Source organism: Buteo buteo, chromosome 8 (assembly GCF_964188355.1).
Source record: "Buteo buteo chromosome 8, bButBut1.hap1.1, whole genome shotgun sequence".
Classification (NCBI taxonomy): domain Eukaryota; kingdom Metazoa; phylum Chordata; class Aves; order Accipitriformes; family Accipitridae; genus Buteo; species Buteo buteo.
The window spans coordinates 15923164-15941010 of record NC_134178.1 but is presented as its reverse complement, the minus strand read 5'-3'; the positions used below and the strand labels follow the sequence as shown (position 1 = coordinate 15941010).

At 40.0% G+C, this 17847-nt stretch overlaps 1 protein-coding gene across 1 annotated transcript in view; it reads right to left on the bottom strand.

The window, feature by feature from the left end:
- The window catches only part of RCAN1 (regulator of calcineurin 1), a 41924-nt gene extending 29701 nt beyond the window's left edge, over positions 1-12223 (bottom strand). Inside the window, exon 1 of the mRNA XM_075033739.1 lies at positions 11844-12223. Coding sequence (XP_074889840.1) covers positions 11844-12119 — 276 coding nt within the window. The 5' untranslated portion in view covers positions 12120-12223. The remainder of the gene's footprint in view (positions 1-11843) is intronic.
- Between the last annotated feature and the right edge of the window lie 5624 nt (positions 12224-17847).

Below are 17847 nucleotides of genomic sequence, written 5' to 3'. Positions count from 1 at the left end.
AACATACTACAATATAATCAATTCCAGCTTTTTAACAGTCCAATAACCTGTCTGCAAAGTTTGTGAAGCTTCCTATGCAACCAACCGTTTCATTGCAGCAGCCACACAATAGCAACACAAGAGCTGAATTACTTCAACTGCTAGTGGCAATATCTTAGCATTAAAAAAAAAAACAGCAAAATAGACATATGACCATCTGACCTAATCAGAGATGCCTCAGGGTAATTTTGCTGTTGAAACACTACTGGTAACAAAAAACACTGGCATTTAAAGCTTTTGAAGCACTTAACAGTAGAGCTTTCAGGATGTGTTTAATTTCTTTGTTTATATGGCAAGAACACATCTGTTTTGACTGAAGGTGAAAAGAGATGAGTATTGGAAAATAACTCCTGAAATAATTATAAATTCCTGAATATTCAAGGCAATGTTTTTTTGTTTATGAACTTACACTTCAATTAACACTGCTGAAAACAATACAGTTCTGCATTTCACTGCTTCCCCTGCCCCTTCTAGAGAAATTTTTGGTTTTCACTTTTTTCAGCTGAAGAGATAAAAACTTTCATCATTGCAGTCTAATATTGATAAGAACGGAGTTTTATTTTGGCAACTTACTAAGGAAGAAACAAGAGACATAGCTGCATCTCAAGCAGTTAATTAAGGAAAAATCTCTCCTGAAATTGTCTCCTGTAAAGAATTACTGCACTTAATCTGCTATGGGCTCTCCTGTGAAGAATTACTGCACTTAATCTGCTATGGGCTAGGTTACTAGTTTGCTTGGCATATACCAAAGGAAAAAAACTTTTAAAATGTGTTCAAAGTTATTATATACCTCTCAGGCAAATGACCTTTCCCCCCCGCTCCTTTCTCAAGAGAAAAATATCTGACTCCTGATGTGAAAGCTTTATCTCTTCATGCCTAATAGGTGGGCTCTATTTAGTGTCCTTAAATTATATGCTGTAATGAGCTGTGAACACATGGGCTAACAGCATTTTTAAGAGAAGTCACAACGATTTAACCTAGTCTCTGATCCGATTATTCTTTTGGTTATACAACCCCAGGCAAGAGTTATTCATACTTTCCACTGCCTGCAACAGCAGCTGTTTCACTATCTCCCTGGAGCTTCAGGAAAATTCAAGCCCTTAATCACTGTTTCCATTAGCCAACCGATCTTTGCTATCAGCTTGATGTGATATGGCCAAAGTGCCAAGTAGTCTAACTACAGGAAATTGATTTAAAAAAAAAAAATCCATCCTGCAAAGAAGTATCCACATACCTACAAGTTGGACAAATACCACTCATGAGTTCCCATTGATTCCTTCTCACTTACACAAGCCACACACAAAAGCTTTCTCTGCAATACTTCACGAGTATCTATGTTCTGCTTCACCCAAGAAAATATCTCTTATTATTTAATGCCACAACCTGCAAGAAACATGCATTTTAGTTCTTATCTCATCTTCCCTCCTTTTGCCCATATTTAATTTCATTCTCCTCCCTGAACTGGGCAAACCAGTCTGCAACACACATATACCCACTTGTAGACAAAAAGCAGGACTAAAAGTAGCCTCAGCCTTCTGTATTAATGCACATATTAGTACTGCAGCTTCCTAGCAAAGCCACCAGCCCTGAATAATTATCAAAATTCTATAATGAAATATCAAAGATTGGAGTTGTTCTTAACACATTTCATAACAGGCATTATCTACATTTGTTGGGTTACACCCTTCATTTCTCATATTTTCACTAGAAGCCCACGGATGTGTATTTAACTAAATAGATTATGAATGGCTTCTTCACCTACAAAAACTGGAAAAATGAAAAAACCAATTTATTATAACAACACAGCCTGCATCTTCTGGCAGTTCACCAGCTCAGTTACTCTGGCTTCCTATTTCTACAGAAAAAGCAAACACTACCTCTAGGAAAAAAAGAAACAATTCTCCATGTCTTTCAGCCAGTTTTTATTTAGAAAGCATCCTGATTTTTAAGAGGGTTTTTCATCCAGACAGTCCCTTGTTTTGAAAGCAGGCCTAAACCTTCACGGAAGCTTCCAGAATGGTATTCTGTCAATGAAAGAAAATAAAGTGACTTTGTTTTACTCGCCTGTACAGCACCTAAAAGTCAAAGTCCGACTCTATTTTTAAGGATACCAAGATCTTTTTCAATTTTTTTCTAAAGAGTGTGATACAGACACACATATATATCAATCCATTTATCAAACAGTCCTAATCTCACCATAATCTCCACTCAAAACCAACATGCAACCCAGCACATTTACGGCTAAAAGACTGGACATACACCTTTTACAGCATTAAGTTTTTACAGCAGTTTCTACGTATGCCTCACAAGCTTCCAGGAGACAAGTGCCAAAAGCACCTTATTTTTCTCCTTGCCAATTGTCTGCCAAATGACTCAAGTTTATCCTGTCAGAAACATCCTTCAGCCAGGCTGAATATAGACAGGAAAAACAAATCACAATACTTTCAACTCACTTCTGCTTTACTCTCGTAACAGGGCAGTTTGGTTACATTTACCACTCCTAAAACCACTGTTCCATCAAAGATATATACTGTCTCACAGTTTATGGTGTTCACAGTGTGTGTGTTGCATTTTCATAATACATTTTGTACTTCAGGAACAACAAAGTAACTAAAATCCAACTCATTAGGTTTGCAACATACTCTCAGCTCAATAGCTAAGAGTGTGTTCTCCTTCCAGGAAGTCAGCCAACATCAAAATAACTCCAAAACCAGAAACCTCAAAAGGAAAAACAATTCAAATCTAACTCTTAACTTCTGAACTATCTGAAGAGGAAAGTGAAGAGGAAAGTTTATCTTGGACAATGAGGTTACATTTTAATAAATTAAATCCACTGTACATGCTACAAATATTGGTAGCTCTGCTTTTATGAGTGGGACCAGTGATAAATAATGACTCACACAGTTAATGAAAAGAAGAAAGCCATTCTAGTTATCTCTGGCAGTAACAAATGCTTGGAGGAAGAGACAAAAGGTATAGAAAGCCAGGTATGTATAGACTACTCTTCTCCCATCTAAACCTGGCAATAGCACTTCACAAACTCTGAGGATTAAGTTACACCCTAATCACTGTGCCTGATAAGATACTACTATGCATTAATCAGTCCCACCTCTTTTTTAATATTAGGCTCCTGGAGTCCCAAACATTCTAGGACAATGACTTCCACAGTTTAATTATGCGTTACACACATGAAAAATAAATAAAAAACACCAACATATTTTAGACCTCAGTCCCAGCTTCAGGTTGATTGAAGACAGTGAATATTTCAGCTTTGCTAAAGCATTTCCAGCATATTCTCATACTCTATGAGGGGGAAAAAAAAAAAAAAAAGAAAAAAGAGTACAGACATTCCACAGAGTGGCTCACTCCCACATCTCCCCTCTCTCAGGGAAATGACAATCCTTTACACTTCAAACTTTTTTGGTAGAACGTGATGGAGCCTGAGTCGTGGGTTTTTTTGGTTTTGTTTTTTTGATGGGGGGGGGGGGGGGGGGGGGAAGAAAGTTGGTTGGTTGGGGGGTTGGTTTTTTGCTTTGGGTTTTTGGGAGGGGTTTGTTGTTTTTTGTGGGGGGTTTTTTGGTTGTTTGTTGTTTTTTTTTTAAAGGCACCTGAAAATCCTTCATAAATGCCAGGTTACAATAATTCATACTGCATGAATGATCTCCTAAGACTTAAAAAATAGTTTCCCTTGGGGGACAGGTTCTGGCTATCTGAATGGAAAAAACTGTAACTAATTATAAAGTCATTCCTAGTTGCTTTTAGGCCAAAGGTGTCTAGAAACCTCTCGTCACAGACAACGTGAAGTCCCTATGTTACTGACCAGTCTCAGTTGGGTCCATCCCTCAAATACTTCTATAATCAGCTGTATCATCTTGAGGGGAAAAAATCCCAACTCAAAAAACCACCCACAATCTCCATGTCACAGTTGTCAGACTTTTCACCAAGTTGAGGTCTCAGTGAAAAGCACGGCTTCTGAATTACCTTACATCTTTTATAAATTAGTACACAGAAAACATTAACTAGCTTCACCAACTGTTCTTTCACATTCAGTTTTACCTGCCACATTGGTTTCAAAACAGCTCTCAGATTATTTATCAGTAACAACAACTTAATTTTTCCTCACTAACTGGAGAATCATCTCCAAGAGGAAAAAACCCAAACCAACCCCAATTAAAACTACCTAACATCCCATTTGAGGAAGGTGGCACATCTTTGTTAGAATACCATTAAAAAAAACAATGAAAACAAAACTACACATCCAGAACTCCAGTCTGTTTTCACACATATAAGAACAAAACCCAAACTACAATATCATTTCTATTTAATGTACCATATATGAACTTTGAGTAACCATTTTTAAATTATTTTCCTCATTTTCCATTTTCAGTTCTTCCGACATTGTTGACATTAAAAAGCATATTCTTTATTAATGACCAATATTACTTATGTTTATAAACATTGCTTATTAAAACTTGCTCAACTGAATAAGCAATTTCAGTGACAAACTGCTGTCGAGTTAAGCTTTCTGTATGATTGCTGCCAAAAAGACTGTCTTTTTATCATTTTAAACCTATTGTGCATAGGACAGTTCAGTCATTGCTGATCTTAATCATTTTATTAATGCTTATATTATTGAGACGTGTTTGGGATAAGCTCAAGTTAGTTATCACATCTAACATTCTGTAGTTATTTTCATATTTTTCTTTTTACACTGGTATGTATGTGCCAGTATTCCTGAAGAACAAAGCTAAATTTGCTCCTAAAAGAAAGATAGATAGCAAAGAATATAAGGAAATGTTCTCCATAGTGTTCTAATGTATACTAGACTTGTTGGTGTGACCAGAGCACAGTGATTTAAACCAGACAAAGTTCTTCCAAGTTTCCATTTGATTCTCCAGGAAGATTAAAGCTCTTAATCTTGTTGTAGCACAGATCTTGCCTATGATCTTTTTTCATGACTTTGAGCTAATGATTAGAGCATTGGATCATACAGAAATTTTTTTTTGTTAATATCTCCAATATCTATGCTATTAATGACAATTTTACAATATCTGGTTTTACTTTTAGGTATTTTTAAGCCACCCAACAACCATCTTGTGCAGCATTACTGAAATTGTTTCTAAACAATGATAAATTTGACTGTTGCTTACTCTTATTTTCACCCCATATGTATGACTTATGTTAGCATATTATATAAATATTATATACTTCCATTTTATTTCTACTTATAAAGGTATTTGCATTGTTCAGCAGATTTTAAGGACTTAACTAGTAGTGGATTTTTGACATAGAAAAAAGTATTTCGATATTTTCACCTGACCTAGGAGACCTATAAAGGGTCCAAGGGTGATATAAACCTGAACCTGCTCTCAAATACATCCTCTTAACAAGATCAATATACTGAAAGCTGCAGCATGAGGGTTCTCTGTTAGCACCTTATTTTATCAAGACTTCAACTGGTTATGATGCACTCTGAAATGCCTTGAGCACGACAAAGAGCTACTGAAATTAAAGTAATTCTCCCTCCCCTTGTGATATCAGCCTTTCTACTACAGTTCCATGGTATTAGTTATACTTCTCGTGAAAGCACAGATAACATGTGGACAACAGTTAAAGGAAGCCACCTAAGTCACTATTCAATGCCTCAAAGTCCAAGTATATGAAAAAAAGCAGTCAAGCATTGCTTGACTAAAACATTTTATACTGTACAGTCTCTTCAAATCCTTCTACTCCAGCTGAAAATAGAGTATTCAGCTCAAAACTTATTCAAATCACCTTTGCGATTTGAATTTTATTGAATTATTTATTTGAAATTTATTCAAATCACATCTCAGCATCCCACATGAGAACTGGAAAGGAGCAACTAGAAAACCTACTCCGGGTTCACATGCCAAAAAAAAAAACGCTACTCAAGTGAGAAGACTGAAGACACCATCCTTTAAACAGACACACTAAGATTGAATACAACTTTAATACTTGATAATATGTAGAACAATATTCATATTTTAATTACATTTTCTTATTAAGGCATAGGATAGAAAGAACAGACCAAAAAAACCCAGGACAGTGTCGTCACCAAGCAAACTACAAGCATTAAAATCTCTATTCACTTATAGTCTATAAAGTGTATAGCTTTTGTCTTCAAAGTGAGGAATACTCTAACTTCACTCTCTGGGTATTTCACCTCTTCATGACTATTGCTAAGGTTTCCATACAGAATGCATATACAGTATAAAGTGTTAGAACTCTTCACATTATTCATAAAGTATGCTATCTTTTTTAGGCAAAAAAAGATTTTTTCAAAGACCCTCAGAAACTGAAGATGTTAGGCATCCCAGCGACTCTCAGGAGTTCATGTTTGTCCTCAGATGCAGAGATATGCTCAAGTTCTGCTTGTGCACTTGGCAGACTAGATGCATCCCAGGAGCCATAAAACTGCATTAGGATGGTATTATGCTCTGCTGTAACGTCAAAGATTATTACGTCAGCCATAACATTATAGCTATATGGCTTCCAGACTTCTAGTCACTTAAAAGTCTGCCTTAACTTGTTAATAGCTGCAGAATAAATCTGCATCATCTGAAAGTAGAGGAGCTAAATACTTTCAGAAGTTTTATTGCAAAAATTTTCATAATGGATGATTTTTTTTAATTTTTTTTAATAAATCATTTTACTGTTCAGTGTAAAAACAGGTTATTGGGCTATGATTTTGAACGACAAACTTAACCCTGGGCTTTTTTGGAAAACAATAACATAGAAAGAACTATAAATGTTGTCACAAAAAAAATGATTTAACACTGGCAGAGAAAGCATGAAAACTTTCAAAATATGAGCAGAAAAGTACAGATACCATTAAGTAGTTTTTACATTCCCATTAGGGAACATTTTGCCAAAACCAGAGCTGTGGTCACAAAAATATAAACATGTAAAAATGCTCACCTTTTTGAAATTTACTTTCAAAATATTTTTTAAAAATGTGATCTAAGAGGATTAACAAACTTTAAGTAAAAGGATTAACGAAGCATGTGACCGAGACAGGAAGAGATTACCAGAAAACCCAAGCACTATTTTGTAAAGAAAGTTTTGTAAATACTACTGAGAAATTTGACAGACTTCCTGTAAAGTAGAAGTAATTCCCTAAGTATTTTAAAAAAACCACGAAAGGCATTCAACATCTCATGATTATTCCAGTAGGCTGTAAGTCAATTAAAAATTTCTAGAAGTACGGCTCATTTAACAGCAGCTTTATTTTCAGATCAGTTCACAAACAAGTTTTTTCCATACTGAAACTATATAAAGCTAAAGGAAGAATAGAATTTTAAAGCTATGATAATCATTAACAAGATTCAATACACCTGCCATTACTGCTTTTTTCTTAGTTATACTACTGGAGAGATTTCTGACCTTATTTAGGCCTTATCAAACACAATTATAATCTTTTTTTTTTTTTTGAATAAATGATCACAGACACTGTTTCACAGCCAGTTCTACTTTTGCTTGCCACTGGAGGTTATGTGAGGACACACACTATTCTTTAAAAATACAACTCTCAGTGAAGTTTTCCCTAGCAAGCTCCAGAGAAAAACTATTATCATGATATAACAGCCTGTTTTCAAGAGTTATCTACAAATGTAAATTTTCCTTAACTACAGGAAACCTTCCACTACATTCATTAGTTTGCAGTAACTTGCAAGATTTAGCAGATTAAGGCAATTACAGATATTTTAAAGTAATTTAAGGAATTTAACTTGTTATAAGGAAAGTTAGCTGCCATCAAAAATCTCTCATCTCTAGTCCTAAAAAACAATTCTTTCCTCAGTAGCCCAAAGTTGAATTCTTTCTAGGTACTCTTTACATTCCTCTTTTACTCTTCACAAATTAAATGAGTGATACTTGTCTACAACTAAGCTGAAATGGAAACCTGACAGTTAGAACAGACCTAGGTAACCTACTTAGCAAGAGACTACCAGGGCATAAATGAAGTTATTTAGCCCCCCTGTGGCTGTACTCAGAACTTTAAAGTCATCAGTGAAGTATGCCACATCCCTTCAGGATTACAAGATACAAGCAAGCATATTACCTGCTGGACACCTGCTGGACTTGCCATTTGACAGTACAAGTTCTATAAAAAAACCCGAGTGTCCTCTACTGACATAAAAAGGCTCTTAAAGATTGAATACCAGTTGATGAGGACTGGAAATATGCAAAAGCATAATTGCTGGCTCTGGTAATTAGCTACTGACACTTTTTTTTTTTTTTGGTAAATGAGTACACAGGAATACAGTTACAATAGATCAAACTCAACTGCATGTTGTATGAAGAAATATTGCTTTTCCCTAGGAAAGAATTACAATTCCTCAAGCATATAGTCAACATTAAAACTACCAAAAAGCTGGGGCTTAGAAGTAAAAGACATTTTGGGAAATCAGAATAGCATTTTTCCAAGGTAATTAGCCAACATGAAAATGAGATACAGGGTTTTAATTTAAGATAATTTCTTGTACTTCAGTGAAAACAAAAGAGGATGCAGAATCTATATGTATTCTTCCAATTGTGCTTTAGAAAAACTTGAGAGTCAGTATTTAAACATTCTCTGGAAGATTATGGAACTTACATTGAAAAACTAGCCATGAGGTATTTATTTAAGCAAGTCACATTCATTCTTATGAGAATAAAGCAGAAAACAAATTGTCATTTACTAGAACTATAACCTTACTTGATAGGATAGTCTACTTCTAAGAGATTAATCTCAAACCCAATAAAACTTCTTCAGCTTTCTCAACTGACATCTACACCTCAATAAAAAAATTAAAAAAAAAAAGAGAGAGAGGAAGAGCAGGAAGATACAACCAGCATTTCAAGTGCAAATCACTGTCTGGGAAGGGGGAGGGCAAAATAGAAATAGTTGTTGCCAGCTGTTGCCTAGCTGTCCTATCTCACCTTTGATTGGGACAACCCTCCTCAAATAGGGCAATCCAGGATTATTAAGAGGCCTATTGAAGAGAAAAAACCCACTAATTATGTAGACAAGGTATTTTAGGAGTGTTACATACACTGCAAAAAAAGTAGGAAGTTCACAAAACAGAAGACAACACATTGCACACACCAAAATTCATAGAATATTTATAAAACGCTATGTCTGGTGATGTTATATTTTACAATACCTTTACTCATTCCTTTATCATCACAGAAAAAGTTCCACACAACCATTTGCTACACTGATAAGAGCAAGTTTGATTTTTCTGTATACACCCTATAGTAAACAAAGTGAATTTTCTTAAAATTAACTCCCTAACAAAGTATAGCCTTTTAAAATTATCATCATCTTGGAAATATTTTCAGATGCTAAGTTCTCGCTCTAGACCAAACCACCTTCATTTTCTTGGACACCAGAATCATTAAATGCTAAGGTAAAACTGGATGCATGCATGGAAGACTAATCTTTTCCCCACTTCTAATATAACCTTTTTGTTTTCATATCATCCAACAGCAGTATGCTGAAGCCACCTTTCACACATCCAAACAGTCCGAGATCCAGCCTTAGTGCCTCATCCCACCTTTTCTCTCTTTGCAACTGCCTGACATTTGGCCAACAGAACACATTAAAAATGTATCCAGTCCATGAATCTGCTGTTTTCCTACACAGCAGTCATACATTTCCAGCTTTAGAGTTAGCTCTTGCCATCCCTGTAACTGTATTAAACGAAGCTAAATTATATATTTCAATGGCTGAGATTGAAAAAACAGCTTAGGTTTTTGTTAACAATCTATTACAAATCTATGTACACTTACCACATTTATACCAGGTCCCAAGCACCTCAACATTTTTTTTTGTGTTATTTATAAATCTTTCAGAAGGACTTTTCTTGCCTCTTGGATACACGTATTTATTCAAGATAATTCTGCCATTCTTTGCCTTAGGAACTTAAATTTTAAAAGCAACAGCTATGCTACAGTAACTGTGCATGCTGTCATCCACGGTTAAGATAGCACGGTTTATGCCGAGATGATTAGCCTCAAATTAATTCGTTATTATTTTAAGTAATCTGCATTCCTTCCTGCTGCTGCGCTTGGCAAGAAAAAAAAAAAGTAGTTAAAACAATTTTTTGTTGTAATGTTAAGGATACTTAAGACTTTGTCCTGATCTAAATGAGGTGTCTGAAGACAGAGGTTCTTTGGAATCAAAACAGAAAGACAGAAAAATGGTTCAAGTGTTCAGATAACTCCTGGTCTTGCCTGGAAACATGCATCTGTGTCGTCAGCCACCTAACTGCTGTTTCAAAACATGCATGTCAAGGTCACAAGAATCCATCTGAGAAAATACTATTACTACATAGAACTGACTATAGGTGTTTTCCTAAGCATACTTGGAGTGAACTTGAATTCAAGTAAATAAGGTAAATCCCAATAAAGTTGCCATCCCCATCATACCTGCAGGTGCCTGAAGCCATACGAAAGTATATTGCCATTAAAAGTTACATAACCTTAGAAAGTAACTGGAATACAATGCAGCTGCATCTCCTATTTCCAGCTCATTTTTAATGCATTATAACTGTAAGCTGGGTTGAGCTGTTAGACTACTACTACAACTCTAAGTTGTTTTTCCACAAAGAGACATCCAATCATTTTAATAGGATTTTAAACCAGTACAATTATTGCCTAATTTTCCAAGTCCATTTCATTCAATTTCAATCTGTTTAAAACCTAAATGTCTCCTTCAGTATCGAAGTCACTAGAAAATAAGAGCTTGATGGCAAAACCAACTATAAAAACCAAGAGAAAAGTTAGCTTCACTCATTCTGTAATTCTGGCCAGGTCTGAGACAAGTAAAAGAAGGATGAAAAATTAAGACTGATTTGAATTCCTTCTTCATCAAGAAGGCCACAGATAACACGAGAAGCAATTCTGAAATATGTATGTCCACTTATTACACCTAGAGCTGCAGTTTACTTCAGACAGTTTACAAGTATTCCTCTGACAGCTGCCGTTACCCTCCTCTGCTCTGGAACAACGGTTGGTAGTTTTGATTATTTTTTTTAAACAAAGCGGTCCTCAACCCAGACAAGCGCCACAGATCTGCGTGTGCTGCCCAACACCTCCGTTTGCCTGTAGGCAGGCGGTTTCAGCGCCCACTGGGACCCTGCCCACCGCCTGCCTGCCCCGCCGCCGGCTCTCCTCCGAACGCTGCCTTCCGCCTCGCACCAAACGCCTTCGGGCGCATCAGCAAACCGCTGTTCCTCGCTGCACCGCAACCGCAACGCCCTGCACAGAGTGGTCGAGGGCGGGGGGGGGGGGTCCCTTCTGGTCTATGCACCTCTCTGCCCTAACCTGCGGGTTCAGGTCAGCGGATCCGCCGGACTGAGCCTCTGCATCACACCCCCGAGGACAGGGACCTGGCAGAAGACTTGACACACCGGGCCCGCGCAGGGGCCGGCCAGCCGGGGCAGAGCCACCGCGCCTCCCGACGCTCGCTTCGTGCCAGGAGAGCGGGCGGGGACGCAGAGCCACAGCCTCGGCCCGCCACCTCCTGAGGCAGGGGGCGGCCACGGCGACCGAAGCGCCCGCCGAGACCCGGAGCGGAGGCGGGCCGCCCCCCGCCTCTCACCCCTCCCCGCCGCCGGCCCGCAGCGCCCGCCTCCGCCGCAGGCCGCCGCTCCCCACACGAGCGGCCCGAGGCGGCGGCGGCGGCCCCGGGGGGCGGGAGCCGGCCCAGCCGAGCGGCGGCTCCTCGCCGGCAGAGGGAGCCGGCCCGCGGCCCTGCCCGCGGCCCCCCGGCGTGGGGCGGGACTGCCCGCCGCGCTCACCCGGCACGGGCCGTCCTGGAAGACGCGCGGGTCTAGGTTGCAGGCGATGGTGGCGGTGGGCAGGTCCCGCAGCGCCACCGCCTCCATCTCGCCGTCAACGAAGCTCCAGTCCGTCTCGGCCTCGGGCGGCGGCGGCAGCAGCAGCGCCTCCGCCTCCTCCTCCTCCTCTTCGTCGTCGTCGTCGTCCTCGTCCCCTGCTTCCCCGGGCGGCAGCGGCTGCCGGAACGGCGGCTCCTCCTGCCCCGCCGGGCCCCTCCCGCCGCCGCCGCTCTCCATGGCCGGGGGCGAGCGGAGCCCCCGCGGGGCGGGGCCCGGCGGCCGCTGAGGCGACGTCGAGCGCCTCGCGGCGGCTTTGCCCCCCCTCCGCCTTGCCGCGCGCACACGAAACTTACAGCCCCCCCCCCTCCCCCGCCCGTTTTGTTTCCTTAACCCCCGCGCCGCTGCAACCGGCGCCTTCCTGCCCACCCCACCCCACCCCACCCGCGCAGGGCGCGCGGCGCCGCCTGAGCCAATAGGAAGCCGCCGCCGCAGCAGCAGCAACAGGTGGCCTGCCCGAGGTAGGCGCTGCTTCCGCCATCTTGAGTGAGGGCAGCGGGCGGCTGGCGGGGCGTGCGGGAGCCCCGCGGGTCGTGGGGCGCAGGCCGTGGGGGGGTGGCCGGGCAGTCGAGGCGGGGTGGGGGGCGAGGTGACCCAGCAGCTGGGGTTGGGCTCACGCCTGGTTGAGCGCGGCCACCCGGTCAGGGATAATAGCTGCAACCCGGGGCCATGGGGCAGGCCAAGGCCTGCTGCAGTCGCACAGCTGTGTTTGGCAGCACGGCTGGAGCACGGAACAACACGTCTTGATTTAAAGGACAAGGAATATTATGCAACAAGCAGATGAATAAAAAAATCCTAGCTCAAACACTTATACATCTGCCAAAAGTCGCCATCATGTCCGTCTGAATTCCCTTATCTGCTTTAAGGGCAAGCCAACCAACTCTTGATGTTCTGCAAACAGTTCACTGAACAGACAACAGAAAGGAAGCTTAGAAGAAAAAAAAAAGGCCATAACATAGTTTGAACAGTTGCATCTCCTCTTGCTGGCAATGGATGCTGCTAATCTTCACCCTCCCATTGTACTTTTTTCAAAAGCATCCTATTGCTGGACCAAGACCAAAAAGGGGTTTGACTTTACAATCTGTGAAAGGTAGCATATAAAGCCACTTCTGTGTCCTTTCCTCCTTACTTTGGACGTTAAGTAGACATTTTCTTACAACCTTCCTTCTTTACCTGTGACAATAAGGCCATAAAGGACAACTGCACCTTCCCTGGCTACACTCAAGGAGCTGCTTGTGTCAGACATTGCTACGTTGAAAAATAAAGTTTACCTAATGTGCTTAGCTGGTTAGTCTGACCTAACTGACCTAGATAAATGCTTTTCTTACATATATATATGTAGCATCACCTTCCAGGGAAAGGCCCAGAAGTGAGCTTCAAAGGTCACAAGTTTTTTATAAAGTTATTGTGACATTCACACAGCTACATCAAACGTCCTATACTAGTACAAGGATAACGCAGACTAGTAAAAGGCAGTAGGGAGTGAGAGGATGCTGGGCAGTAGTTGGCAAAGTACTAACCTAATATTCTACCCCTGCGGGGCTGCATAAGAAAAAACGAGGTCTGAGAAGTGGGAAGAACCATCAGTCAAAAATCTGTTTTCTCACCTGAGACCTGTTCAATACCGAAAACATGGCTACTAGCAAAACGTACTTGAGTTCTGTAAAGAACGAGAAGTGGTGGCAAAATATGGGAGTTCCTTCTTATCATGAGAAGGCCTCTGAGGGGCTGATCTTCTTCTCATTTCCAGTTACAAGAAACTTCTCGAAGACATGAATGAGGAAACAGTTGGCGTTTATACTATAGCTCAGAGTCCCAGGGCTTACTTAGAAAGCAACATTTCGTCATGCAGCGTGATCTTGTGGTCAGGTGTCATCTGTCCGGAGACTGAAAAAGGATTGTTTCATTTCATAATGTCTGGTATTCTAGGTCACAGGTTTTTAACTGTTTTTTTGTAGATAACACATGTTAGTATGCACTTGGAAAACATTACTGTGCCAAATATGGGATCGGATTTTGTAACCAGACTAAAAACATACTGATGCAGGCTATGACGGGTCACTTCTGCTATGTCAAATATTTTCATTGGTGCTCAAAGTAAAATGCTCTTACAGATCTTTTCTTCCAAAATGCAACAACATGAAAAACTAAACTAGGTGAAAAACTAATTTTGACAGTTGCAAATGCTGTACTACCTGCTGATCTGCACTGTGCAAAGTTTACAGCAGAGGCAACAGCCCCACTCCTTGAGATACCACTGTTACCCTATCTTAAGTTAGCACTGCTGACCTTTTATTCCAACAGATCAAAGACTTTAAACTGATGAGTTACTGGTCTCAGTCAATTTTAATGAGATCTTGCAGGATACAACAAGAAGAAAAATACCACATGAAGAGATAATTGTTTGCCTTCTCCCTCCTCTTCTGTTAGAACTTTCTTCAGACTCTCTAATCTGTTTTGAACTATTTAAGCCTTTTTCGGAGAGATGAGTTCTCATCTTAGATACAGGATATTTTCGTGATCAGTTGTACCGAGTGACGTAAGTCTGTATGTTCTCACACCAGTTTTCACAAAATTCAGACAAATAGTATCTTAAAAGAAAAGTCACATATATGAGTAAGCTGAAACTTTTTAATGCTAAATTAGCATTAAAGCATCCAGACAAGCTAATGCCATTTTTAACCTTATTCTTTGATCTCAGAGTTGCTTCCTGACAGGAGTGGTGACACTTGCCTATTTGAGAAGAAGCTATCTGTCTGTATTCTCTGCATCAAGAGCTCTAGCCCCCTGCAGAAATCTCACCTGACGAATCTGAGCAGAAATCTGCTGTTACATATACTATAAACTTAAGTCAAGAAGCAAAACCTGCCAACAATGAATTCCTGTAATTGCAGCCTGCCATCTTACTATTATGAAAGCCACTGAAAAATACTCATCTACCCACTACTGGTCTAATGGCATAAGCCACCCCCCAGCTGGTTATTGTAACTCAGTTGTCAGATGTGTGGGTGAAAATAAGTTATTAATTATATTTGTATCATAATAGTGCCTAAAGCTCAGCTGAGATCATTATCACATCCTACCAAGTGCTGCAGTACTCCACAGCCAAAGGACCTACCTGCCCTAAGAGCTTTAAAGTTCAAAAAGGCAATTCAGAGAAAGTAAGCATTGCTTTCTCTGAATCTCTGCCCCCCCAGCATTAATTCAGTCATAGACTTCAGAAGTAAAATTAAACCTGAATCTCCCTAATCGTAGGATTTATTGACAGATTCACCCTTTCTTTTTGTCACATATGAAGGGAACACAACATACAATTTTGACTGGAAGAGCTGGTAAGCTAAGAAAAAAATAGATCTTCACCCCAATGTCCAGCTTTGGGGACAGAGTATATCTTTAAACGTGAGTGATAATGATTAACAATAATGATTTCTTTACACGCAGGAAGAAAAAAAGATTCCTGGGGTAAATCACTAAATGCACGCTAGAACAGTGCCATTCAAATATTTTAAACAACGCACACTACCATCTAGTGGTAGAAAGAAAAGCACGAAGGATCTCAAAAGGGCTACTTTTATTACAAGCACCTGCAACAAAAATCCTCACTTCTCAGGTGAAAAGTAGCTAACCAGAACGAAAAAAAAAAATCAAACTATACAGAACTTGATTATGACTAAATGGGAAATGTTTGGAGAAAGACCAAACATGCAGCCCTATGGGCAACTTTACTTCCTAAACACTCATTTAAACCACTGGCTTATTTAATATTCCTCAGAATAGATTTTCACTGCACCTATTTAGTGGCTACATATAGGCAGATATAGTTAGCAGTTTAAACACATGGCATTGGTATCAGTGACAATGCTTCAGAAGACTTTGGTTTTTTTCCTGGATAGAAGCCTATTCACAGGACAGTACTGCAATCATTCTTTGGCTGTAGACTTTAACAAAGGATATGTGTATCAAAAAATTGCATATTTTAATACTGAAGATTAATTTTGGCTATCAATAACACAGTTTTATTTTCATTAAAATAATTTTTCTTTCATTATTGTCAGATCCTGCAAGTACAAAAGCATGTGTCCTCAGTTGCTTTCTTACATTGACAACGAAATGTTTGTACTATCAGTTATTTGTGTATATATGTAACAGAAAATTTTGATTTCTTAAACCTTAACCAAATAACCACCTAGATTTACAATAACAAGTGTCCAACACATCCACAGACTTAAAAGCTTAAAGCAACACAACCATCCAGTTGAATCTCAATGATGGTCAAAAGAACTTGATCCATACTCACACATGCTTTCCCCACAGTCAGGTATGGCAAACCAATGTTATGATACGGTATTTTAGATAGTTACTTCATTTCTTTTGTTAGATCATACAAACTTCATAAAAGCCTGACTGGTTCAACAACACTGACTTGGGGATCTTCTTTATTAAGAAGGTCCAAGGAAGGGGTTCTCAAACTCCCGTGTGGAAGGGCATACCTTAAGTGCTGCAGTCCCTTTTCAATCCATTTCTTTAGTTGGAGGGGAAATGCCCATCCTTGATTCCTTCCCAGAGCCAGGAGGACCCTTCCACACAGTTGTGGCTCCTTCACGGGCTGCCCAAAGAGCTTTACCTCCTACATTTCTGACAGCCATCCTGAAGGCCTTGTTTTCTAGGAGGTTTCACTAAAAATCCTACTCAGTAAAGTCTTTGATTTACCTCTTTCAAGTACTTATTATCTGCTAAGCAGCCCCTCTAGGTTAATTTCTCACAGGTAGACTTGTTCCCCTTAAAACAGCCTGCCATAGACAGAGAGAGGTCTGACCCTCTTTAAAGCAAGCCAGTCATCTTAAAGTGAATATATAATGTACACAAAATCTCACTATTTTTACTTTAAACTCAGTTTGAGCAAAATACATGCCCCCAAAAGAAAATAGGTATAAAGAAAATTGCCAGCCTTATTTAACAGTTTGTTCTGATGTTAAATGTTGTTAAAGTTATGTTTTATTTCTAGCTTAAATTTGCCTGGTTCTCATAGCCATTTGTTCTTGTTATGTTTTTCTCCACTGCAATAAAAAGTCTCCCAGTGCTTGATGTTTTATGTTGGAGTCCTTCCTCACTATTCTTTTTGTTCAGCTAAGCAGATCCAGTCCTGCAAATCTCTCAAGAGTGTTTTTCCTCTTAGAGCTGCTGGAAGCAGTTTCACGCCTGGTCCATACTTCTCCCCATCGTGTTTCCTTTCCTTCCCTTGACTTAATCCAGACATCCCAAGGGATTCCCTTTTCACAGTATCATCACACTTGCCCTCTGAGTGTCTGGATGCCATCCAGTGCTGCTTGCCAAGCTCCTGCCGTACTTCTGCAGCATCCTGCGCCCACCCTGCCTTTCCTCCTGGATGACTGCGATCTTCACAGCTGCTTGCTTAGCTTGGCCTCTGTCCACTGGTAGCTGCAGCAACCACAGTAACTAGGTGTCCTTGCAGCAACCACAGTAACCAGGTGTCCTGAGCCCACTTACTCCAGTTCGATAGCATTTCCCAAGCCTTACTAGGGCAAACATACATCTTAAACCACCATTATCACGGGTCTGACTTTTTGTTGGCTTAGAACAATTTTTATAGATTACTTTTCTATATTTTTTATCTTTGTAGCCAACAGCATTCAAGGAATTGCTACAGCCTGTATCATATCAACCATCTACATCACTAGCTATTTCCAGCTCATTGAAAATATCTCATGACTATGGCTCACATAGCAAAACATCTTTAACAGCACAACCTTAAAAGTTATTTCTGATAGCAGTTTGGTGCATTGGATTTGCCAGTACAATACGCTATCTTTTTTTTTTTTTTTTAACTTGTGCAGACTGATCCTCTTTTTCTCAAAACCATGGTAGTAAGAACAAGAAAGCAGAATGA